Source organism: Condylura cristata, unplaced genomic scaffold, assembly GCF_000260355.1.
Source record: "Condylura cristata isolate star-nosed mole 26May11 unplaced genomic scaffold, ConCri1.0 scaffold00021, whole genome shotgun sequence".
Lineage (NCBI taxonomy): Eukaryota > Metazoa > Chordata > Mammalia > Eulipotyphla > Talpidae > Condylura > Condylura cristata.
In genome coordinates this window covers 1,598,755-1,608,830 of record NW_004567122.1, presented here as the reverse complement: position 1 = coordinate 1,608,830, position 10,076 = coordinate 1,598,755, and the positions used below count along the sequence as shown (strand labels likewise).

The following is a 10,076-nucleotide window of genomic DNA, read 5'->3' as shown; positions in this document are numbered from 1 at the left end:
GCGAATGGTGTCTCCTGGAACCGCCATCCCCAGCTGCCCATTCGCGCCCCGCTGGCCAAGCCAGCAGCCGCGGGCCCCCAGCCTGCCGGGGGGCGGGCAGGCAGGCAGACAGGGCCGGAGCTGGGGCCCCAGGCGGCCCCGCAAGGAAGGGGAGGCGGCCGTTGGTGGAGGCCTCCGCCCTCCCGGGGTGCCCCAGAGGCAGCCCCCCAGAGAGGGGGTCCCCACAGGCCCCGGAGCGCAGTGGCAGAGCTGGCCCCGCCCTCTGAGGCAGCCCCATGGCCCGGGCACAGGCATGGCTGGTGGTGAGCGGGCCGGGCGGGGTGGGGACCGCAACCCGGGCCGGCCTCGAGGTGCCAGGGCCAGGGAGCCCCAGCCAGGAAGTGTGGACTCTACTGCGCCCGGGAAGCGGGGCGCCCCCGGGGATGAGGGGCGGCAGGGCTGGAGCCGGTGGCCGCGGCGACATGCACCTCCATCAATAGCCACTTCCCTGCCCAAATGACCCCCTCTCCCCTGAAACCGTGAGAGGCGCCACGCGGTCAGCTGTGGCACTGAAGAAACGCCCCGGAGTCTGTCTGCTCGGGAGGGCTCTCCTGGCCCGTCTGCTGTGCAGTGCCCGTGGGGAACGTCCAAGGCGACTGGCCAGCTGGCCTGCAGGGGCCTGCTGACCACACAGCCCCGCAGCAGCCCCCGCGGTGGGTGGGCAGGGGCCTCAGCACCCCGTTGCTGGCCGGCGCTGGGCAGCTCGGGGTGAGGGCGGGCCTCCAGGATGACAGGCGGCTCTCCTGGGGGCCCCTGGACACGCCTGACCGTGCGTGGCCTCTGCAGGTGGGACTGAGCTGAGGACCTTGGGTGAGGCGATCCCCCCTGCGCTAACCGGGGCCACGTCCAGTGACAAGGCGCCCGAGGAGAAGCCCCTGCGGCCCAGTGGAGCATGTGGCCTGCGGGGGGGTCAGGGGCCGCCCCTCTCAGGGGCACGGCCGCGCCCCTGTGCCCAGGTGCCCTCCCCACCAGCCCTGCCGTACCCGCCGCATCGCCCTGCTCCGCTGGTGCTCCCGGAAGGAGCAGGCGGAGAGACGGGGGGTACGCGGTGGGCAGAGGGCGGGTGGAGGTCTCCAGCGCAGCACTGGCCGACCAGGACACCGCCCAGACACCAGGACACTGAGCGTCCTCTGAGGGCCTGTCTCTGTCATCCCTGCCTGTCCCCGAGAGGGAATCTCTGTGGCCCTGGGGCCCCCGGCCAGGGCAAGTTTGGGTCCTCGGCCCTCTCCGCCTCTCCCGGAGCTGCCGGGCCGCGTCCTCCGCCCCCAGGCTGGGCCCAGCCAACCCTGGGCAGGTGTCAGCACAGCCCGGCAGGGGGCTTCCTCACCCAAGAAAGCCAGGGAGGTGGGTGTGGGGAGCAGATGGGACTCCCCATCCCCCCAAGACGGGGCTCTGTCCCCAACCACTGCAGCAGAGGGAGACCTGAGCACGCCCCAGCCGGCCCGGGCCAGCGTCCACTCCCGGTCAACACCTCCCACCGCGGGTCGCCGGCCACGCTCACTCCGCCACGCTGCGTGCCAGAAGGAAAGCAGGGCCGGCCGGACGGCTGGAGTCCTAATTAGGGCTGTCGAGATTAACGAGCTTCCCTGCTTCTCATTAGCAGGGAAATCGTTTCAGAAAGGCCGTGCGCGCGGGCGGGCGCCGGGCAGCACAGCACCCCTGCTCACTCAGCCACGGCCGCCGGCTGCCGTGCTGGGGGTGAGCTCTTCACCCCCTGCCTCCGTCCGGCCTCAAGATCAGGGGCTCTTCGACTTCAGAGCCTCTGTGAGCGGGAGTGCTCAGCCTCCAGCCTCGGGTGAGCCCGCGGAGTCATCACAGGAAATAGTTGCCGGCTTGCTGCTGCTGCTTGACTCGGTGATTTGTTGATCTCAGAGGACAAGCAGTGATAAGGGGTGAAGAGGAATAGTTACTTCTTACAGGCCAGAGCCCCGCTGTGTGTGAACTCAGTGTTAACTGCATGAAGCAAACCTCTGGTTGGTTTCCACCTGCGTGTGCTGGTTGGATGGTGACTCTGCTCTCCCTTTCAGGTGCGGCCCTCAGCGGGGAGGAAGAGCAACGAGGAAGGTACGGTGCGTTTTGGCTTTTGAGGCGTTAGATCGAGAAGTCTGTGTGTAGTAGCAGCCCCCTCCCCAGTCAATGAATCTAAAAGTCATATGCCCTGAGTAGAATACTTTGTAAGCAGTCATTAACATTTTCAGGTGGAATGTCTTCTTAATGGCAGAAAAGGAAGAGCAGCTGGTTTATTACTTTCAGGTTAGAAAACAGCTTAATTAGGCAGTGACTTTTCTGTGTGACGTGCGGTGAGAGGTGATTTGATAAATTTAGAAAGACTCCGCGCATCCTGAGTCTGGAAAACGTGGTCATCTCTCATCGTTCTAGTGAGTCACTGGTCGGACTGAAGACTATAAAATCAACATTTAGCTTCCAGTAGGATTCAGAGTACCATAATTTGATTGCAATTATTGGAAACTGTCATGAGAAACAGAAATGTTCTGCCATAAAATGTTCAAAACACCGGCATATGCTCGTATCATTTGTATTTTGAAATATTGAAAAGCTTTGTTTTAATGTAAAACATTGGAAGTGTGTTCAGTTTGCAAATACGGAGGGAAAAATGAGAACTGAGTCGAGTTCCGCGACGGAGGGAAAGGAGCAGTGCCCAGACAGGGCCCAGACAGGGCGGTCCCCGGCCGGGCCTTGGCGCGTGGGGTTCTGCCAGCCTCTTCATGACGGCACTGACTTATTTTCAGTAGTGACTGATGCGGCCTGGAAACCAAGTAGGAGATTCTGCCGTGTGGTTTATGTACGGCGTGAGCCCGTCAGCGCACCTGGGACCGGCACGCAGGGGGTTAGTTTAGCGTTGATCAGCAGTGTGTCCTGCTAGGCTTGTGACTGGTTTTCTCTTCCTGGACACTTCCTAACAGTCTGAATTTAATTTGTCTTGTCCCCCACCTCTTCCCTCCTCACCCCTTCCCTCACACCTTTCTCCCCCTTTTCAAACGCAGACCAAGTGTGGCACTTCCTTGGCAAGAATGGGAACGTTTGAAGTTCTGCTATCAAGATCCCATCTCTAAAGATTCCAGGGCCCCGTTTCCCCAGTCCTCCGAGGCAGGCCAGGGCAGTCTTGCTGAGTTCCCGTCGAAACTTCCTTTTATTCCACACTTGTTGAGATAATGCAATTTATAAATAAACACTGAAATTTGGAATGTCCTTGGATAGTCGCTGATAAGAGAAGCGTCTGCCTCGTATCAGCAGGTATGGAAGCCCTGGGTTTGCGTGAGCTCTGAGGGCTGTGCCTGAAGGTGCCCGCTGAGTTGATTCGCTCTCACGCCTGCAGTAAGTTGACAAGGTTTTGTCCGTGTGATTCTGACCTGCGTCCCACATGACCTCTTTCCACGCGGCCTCTCTCGCCCTCTGTCGCTTGCTCGCTGTCGGGAATGGTTCCTGATTCGCATCCAGCCCTGCAGCCCCCGTCTCTCTGGGGCTGCTCCCCGCGTCTGTGAGAAGCCCAGGGCGCTCTCGAGGGTCTGCTCGGGGAGGGATGTGCCCCTGAGCCCTGGACTCCTGCCCACCGCGCCATGGCTTCGCTCATGAGGACCTCCGAAAGTCTCTTCCTGTCATCTGCGCGTCTCCAGCCTCGCGGGGGGGGGGCCCCCCGCCTCTGGCGCCCCCTGGCGGCGGCCCTGCCCCTCACCCCGCCCCCCCCCCCACGCTGCTCCCCGGTCCCAGCGGCGGCCTGGCCGCGCTCCTGGCCGTCCTCGGCGCCGTGTCCGCTGCTTTCCGAAGCGGGCTGGGCCTCGCAGTGTTTCCCCGAGGCGGTTTCCGGGCCTGAGCTGTGCCTGCGCCGTCCTGCCGCGCCCCTTTCCCTGGGCCCCGTGCGCCCCTGCACCGACACTGCTGAGGGCCTGCAGAGCGCCGCCGCGCCGACAGTGACCACTTGCCAGGCCTCTGCTGGATACGAGGGCCGGCGTCCACGCCAGGGGACCAGCCCGCCTTCGCAGCCACAGCGGGCGGGCAGACGGCACTGGGAGAGCAGGTCAGCGTTCACTGACACAGTGGGGCGAACTGGCCCCGTGTGAGTGGCCATTTCCCTGTCAGACGGGACGTTCCCCTGCCGTTGCTGCTGTCCACCACAGGCCTCCGTGTCTTTCCTGTTTGCCAGCTACGGTGCCGCTGCGTGAGCTTTCTGTGCCTGTTCTGCCGGCGTGTTCCCGTCCATCCCTACGATAGCTAAGAGCAAAGCTTGGGTCCTGACCACGGGAGCCCAGCTTAAATCGTGCGGTCCACCTTTGAAGAAGGCCTCTGACGGGCTCCCCGAGGCCCTGGTGCTGGGCTGGCGGGGGCAGCGGGAGAAGGCTGAGTCCTCGGAGGGCCGCCGCTATGTTACGGGTTCCCAGTCTCGGGGGAAGTAGAAAGCGTAAAGGTCGGTCGTTTTCCTGAAGCTCACACTAAATTAAGGCTGGACAAGGTCCCGGTGGGACCCAGCGAGGGCATGCTGGCCCTCGAGCCGTGCCCAGTGAAAGCCACTGGGCCGGGCGGTCCGAGGCGCGGGGCCGTGGCCCCCGCAGTCCCAGCACCCCGAAGCCAGCCCCCCGCTGCGGAGGGGCCCGTGAAGCCGGGCCAGGCAGTGTCCTGGCCCCGCCGGTGCCGCCGCCGCTGGGCAGAGCAGCTTTGCCGCGGTGGAAGCGGCAGGTGGGCGTGGCCCTTCCTGGTCAGAGCACAGCCCGTTGGCCGGTGCCCAGGGCCCCACGGGCCGTTTCTGTGGCCTGCAGGGAGCGGGGGTGCAGGCGGAAGGGGCAGAACCGCCTCAGCTCACGGTCACACACTGCTGCCAAGCCCCCAGCCCTCCCGCGGCGACCAGAGCAGCTCCCTGTGCTGGCCCCGCGGCGCATGGCTGGCCGGCCGGCCGGCCCTCTGCTGTGCGGCCCTCACGCCCTGGGCGGGGCCGGCGGTCTCCGCATCTCCTTCCCGAGTGCCCGAAGCGCCGCCTCAGGCCAGGGGTTCCCCGTCGCCCAGGGCAGACGCGGCCGGCGCCCCTCGCCAGGTCCCCCGCGGACCCCAGGCACCCCAGCCCAGGCCGGCTCTCGTGGACCTTCTCCTCAGCGTCCGTGGGCCCCGGCTCTGTACTCGGAACTCGGAACTCTTCAGGTACAAGATGAACGTTGCATATTTTTTTTCCCAAGTGGCGCCACTCTTGAGCCCTGAAATGTTACTCATCGTTGAGAGTTTCGTTCACGCCTCGCCAAATCAGTCTTCTTTGCCGCAGGGTCCCCCAGTGGGGAAGTGCTGGCCTTCTGGCGCGCCACGTCCCACGTGCAGCCTTTTGAGGCAATGGCTAGTTTGCCCCGTTTCTTTCCCCCAAGAGAATAAATGGGAGCAGAAAGTGGGCTCTCTGGGAAGGCTCATCCCTATTTTCAGTATTTAAGGCATTTTCAGAGGTTTCACACAAGCTTCCTCGAACGGCCAGGGACGAAAGTTCAGGTTGCGTGAACAACACCTTCGTGTGGACACGCCCAGCCCAGCCTGACTGCCGCTGGCCCGAGGAGACGAGGCACAGCGGACGTGCGGTCCCGAGGAGAAGCAGCAGGAGAGGCGTGCTGAGCACAGACCAGGTGTCCGGGTAGATGATGATGATGCGACGTCAGACGCGAGGTAACGTACCCCTTGGGGTCTCTCTCAATCAAAAGGTCAGTAAGCTGTCGCGAAAAATTACCCACGTGGGGGTGTGGTATCCACGTCTTGGGGCCAGGCGGCCCTGCTCTGTCTGCTCTCCACTGTCTCCAAGGACGGACGAGTGGACACTGCGCGTCTCAGTTCTGGAGGCCCAGCCTGGGTGGTGGGGGCCAAGCGCAGACCTCAGCCGATGCCACCTGTGCCTGGGAGGTCAGGCCCTGCTCGCGTGCAGGTGAACCCCTGCCTGCAGTGGGGGGAGCACTGGGGCATCCCCAGCCCAGAACGGACTAGCTGTGACGGGGCTGCATGGGACGGCGACCCCGTGAGGCCGAGAGCCCGCAGCTGGCAGGCGAGGCCCACGAGCCCCAGGCCCACTCGTCTCTGGAATCCCGATTCTGCCCTGTCACCCGGGGGAGGGCACTCAGCACCGCCAATCCCCTGGTGTCCGAAAATTTCCTGTCTGACCCAAAGTGGCCCCAGGAGAAGGTGCCGCCTAGGCCGGTCCTGGGGCCAGCGGCCGGGGCGCAGGGCTTGGGCTGCTCCCCCTCCCCTGGAGCCCCGTCTGTGTGTGCTGGGCTGGCCTGGGCGGCAGCTACTCCAGCGGCCGTGAAGGAGCACCGAGCAGTGGCTGGAGCTGCAGAAGACGCGGCCGCCGACTGACCTGCCGCCTCGCTCCTCCCGCGCTGACGCAGCTGAGGGCCCGCGGCCGCGTCTGCCCCAGGGCCAGGTGTGCTCGCGTGGGGGCGCCGGCCGTGAGGCCGTAGCGGGCCTCAGCTGAGCCGAGCTCAGGGGTGCTGTCCGACCCGCTTATCTCAGGGTGCCGATTTTCAGAAGCTCAAGGCCCCGTTAATGGAAGGGGGGGCGGGGGCAGGGCCGCACCCTGCACCTGCAGCCGCAGCGGTGTTGCTGTCTCCGCAAGGAAGACGATGCTAATGAACAGTCGGGGACGGGCAGTGAACGCCTCTGACTTCCTCCGAGTTCAGAACCCAAGTGCACTGATCGTTTGCCTTGAGACGACTGGGGTTCGCTGCCGCGCTGGCTTGTCGGGAGGGAGGCGCTCACCCGCCAGGCTGCCGGCTCCGCACACCCGAGCGTGCGAGTGCGACCCGGTGCCCCCCCGCGCTCCAGCTTCCCACTTGCGCTGTCGGACTTCGCCCCCGGGCTGTGTTCCGCTTCGGGCCGAGGCCCCGGGTTGGTTCACAAAGCGGCCGCAGCGGCGCGGCCAGGCAGGGCAGAGAAGGGTCCCGGGGTGGCGAATGCGGGCGCGGGCCTGTGCGGCCGGCCAGGGCTCCCCGCGCCTGTGCAGGCGTCCAGACGGGCCAGGACCTGGCGGCGCCTCGGCCCTGCAGGACCCCCGGGGCCGCGGCCCTGCCCCGAGAGCGAGGCTCTGCACCGCGAGACAGGCCACCCTGCTGGCGCCCCGCGGTGGAAGCACACAGGTCGGCGGGCGCGGGGGCCTGTGCTCTCCCTGACACAGCGCTCGTGTGCGCCAGGCTGATGACACGGAGCGCGAGGACGGCGTGCGAGGACGCGCGTGCAAACGGGTCGTCTTCACACAGCTTCTTGAGGAGAGGGAGGTGGGGAGCGTGGGGGAGGCACGCAGGGGCCTGCAGGTTGTGGCTGGACAGGCCCCCGCTGTCCCGGTGTGGACGCATGTCCTGGCCAGGCCACCGCCCTTCTCGAAGGGCTGCAGGGTGGGCGGGAGACAGCTGAGTTCAGAGTGCGCCCCAGTGAGTGGCGAAGCTCCGCTCCACGTCCCGTCTCCCTCAGGCGCTCCCCATCTCCTCTCCCTCGCTAGGGATGATTTGCGCCTCGGGGACTCCGCGGATGCATCTCCTATCCTCCGCCGAAGCCCCCATCCTCGCTGGCCGGGCCACTCCCCCAGGCCGAGGCTTCCCTTTCCGGCAGTGGAGGGGGGTCGAGCTCCTAGAAGCAGGACCGTGACGCAGCCTGCTCTGCTCATCCTGGGGCCCTGACATGGCCACCCTGGGTCTTGGGGGACCCGCGGCGGGGAGGGGCGCACCGGAGGGACTGCTGGTCGGCTCGCTCTCTGTTCGGAGCACCCACCGCATTGGCTGGGGCTGGAGTGAGCCAATGAAATGCCCGGCCAGCTGAGCCCGGGGTCCACCTCGTTTCCCCTCCAGGTGCAGCCTCTGATGAGCCCCAGTTTCCCCTGCTGGCTCCTAAATGATGCTGCTGAACCCCCACTTCTGAGAGGGCCTGTGGGGGGGCCCAGCACACCCCGGCGCTGTATATTTTGAACCTGAACCAAGGTGCTAGCTTTCGGTGCAGGAACTTGGATTGAGCGTGTTCACCTTCAGGGGGCCCGTCTTAGCCGCCATTGCTTTATTTGACATGCCTGGCCTTTCACATAATATCGGATTTCTCCCCCCAGCTGTCACCCCCGTGAGTTTAGTGGGTGCTCTTCAGGCTCCCTGTCAGTCTGGCCTGTGGCCCCAGGCCCCACCATGTGCTCCCCAGTGGGAGGCGATTGTGGGGGTTCACACCGGCGCTTTCTCAGCCTCTGGGTAGTGGTAGAGAGTAGTTCGGGCATTGAAGAAACTTAAAAATGAAACTACCTGAAAAGAACTCTAGGGTGGGGGCAGGCTGGCCCCTGCGAGCGGCCCCGTGGCCCCCAGAGCGTCACCCTCTGACCTCTCGATGGAAGGCACCAGCCCCCTTCCTAGAGATCGTTCTCCAAGGCTGTGCACGACGTGACCTCAAGTCAGGAGTTGGGGTTCAAGGTGCAAACCCTGGGGCTGCACACGTCCTGTCCTGGCGGCCTGTTCCCCAAGTTCAGCTTCCTCCATGGGGGTTGGGGGGTGGGGGAGTGATGTCACAGGCTGTCATCTTGAGCCGCACCCGGAGCCCATGGCGTGGGATACAACTCATCCAATACATGCCTGCAGCCAGCCCCTGTGGGTTTGGCGACTTCTGGCGGTGTAAGCAGTGAGAGCCCCCCCAAATGGCCCTGAGCCACGTGGTGCGCCGGCTGTGCTGGGTGGGTTGGGGAGACACCCCACACACACCTGAGACGCGGGGTGGGTGACCCCGCCGCCCTAGGCCGCGGTCCACAGAGAGGCTTCGTCAGTTATTTTCCTTGCAAAATACCGTTAGAACATCACCGCCGTTACTAGGAGAAAAGGGGGTTTCGGTTAGAGCCCCCCTCCAGCCCACGTGGGCAGGCGTGTGTGCTCCCAGGGCCGTTTCCTCACACGAGTATGAGCTTGCGCGGGAGCTGGAAGTCACAGGAAATCGGAAATGCGACGGCAAGAGCAGGTCCAGGAGCAAACAGCGAGAGGCGAGACCCCGAGCTGTGCCTCCCAGGCCGGGCAGTCCCTGGGTTCAGGCCGCATGAGGGAGAGCCGGCGCCCCGGCCGCACCCCGGGAGTGAAGGGCCCCCTGGGCCCCCTGCGCACCCCGCCCGCGCTTGCTCTGGGTTTCCTCCGCGGCGTCTTCTCTGGCGTTTGTCCGGCAGAGCCGTCCTGTGCCACGCTGCCTACAGCCTCCGCCCCCAGGCCAGGTGTGCGCACTCAGCTCGCGGGCCCCATCGGCTGCCCCCCTCCATCGGGCGCCCCGGCCCCCGCCCCCCCAGAGCACCTTCAGGCCGCAGGTGTCAGCCACAGAGGCCAGTGGTGCAAAAGCCTGGCCAGGCTCAGACCCCAGCGACACAGGGCCGGGGGCTTCTGCGTGGAACAGAAACACTCGGCTCCGGGGGCGGCTGCCCCTTCGGGAGAGCTGCCCGGGGAAGGCCGCGGCCCCATGCTTTAAGGTGGGAGCCGCGAGTGAGCCGGCAGCAGCTCGCCAGGTGGAGCGCGGAGGGCCGTGGCCCACGCCTGCCGGCGATTAGCTGCCGATTCCGCACACCTGCCTCGGCTCAAGGCTCGTGGAGAAAGCGAGCACAGGCTGGGAGCTGTTAAATCTCCACGCCGCCGCCCCCACGCCAGAGCCCGCCTGAGCCCTGGCGGGCTCAGGTGTGCCCGGCTGCTCACCTGCCAGCCCGCGGGACCTGGGGGCGGCACCTGCGTGTGGGCTCCCTATAACCCGCCCACCGTAGGAGCAGCCCGGGCCAGCGGGAGCGCGCACAGAGCCGGCTGCACCCGCGGGCCCGGCCTCTCCGGGGACGGACGCGCTCAGGGGCCCTCCCTGGCTCGGCCGGGGTTCTGGCAGCCCCAAGGGCTTGGCACTGGCCCGTGCGGCGCCGCGCCTCGGGATGCAGCCTGCTGACCTCGCCCCCGGGACGGGAGAGGAGCCGAGAGCCCTGCACGCAGCGCGGGACGCCCGACCGCGGAAACCGTGAGAGCCCCTCGCCCTGGCTTCCCACACTCGGCGGGGTCCGAGCCCGCTGCCCTTCGGGGCTCCTG

General features: G+C 65.8%; 2 protein-coding genes across 2 annotated transcripts in view; one reads left to right on the top strand and one right to left on the bottom strand.

Annotated features, from left to right (window-relative positions):
* The window catches only part of PPA2 (pyrophosphatase (inorganic) 2), a 29,480-nt gene extending 26,231 nt beyond the window's left edge, over positions 1–3,249 (top strand). Inside the window, exons 11-12 of the mRNA XM_004686462.2 lie at positions 2,067–2,103; positions 3,045–3,249. Coding sequence (XP_004686519.1) covers positions 2,067–2,103; positions 3,045–3,085 — 78 coding nt within the window. The 3' untranslated portion in view covers positions 3,086–3,249. The remainder of the gene's footprint in view (positions 1–2,066; positions 2,104–3,044) is intronic.
* Positions 3,250–3,731: 482 nt separating this feature from the next.
* LOC101618604 overlaps positions 3,732–10,076 on the bottom strand; it is a gene marked incomplete at its 3' end in the record, with an annotated part of 9,439 nt that continues 3,094 nt past the window's right edge. The window contains exons 4-8 of the mRNA XM_004686461.1: positions 9,765–9,806; positions 9,246–9,477; positions 6,775–7,399; positions 6,374–6,518; positions 3,732–3,944 (exon numbers count right to left, since the gene is read on the bottom strand). Coding sequence (XP_004686518.1) covers positions 3,732–3,944; positions 6,374–6,518; positions 6,775–7,399; positions 9,246–9,477; positions 9,765–9,806 — 1,257 coding nt within the window. The remainder of the gene's footprint in view (positions 3,945–6,373; positions 6,519–6,774; positions 7,400–9,245; positions 9,478–9,764; positions 9,807–10,076) is intronic.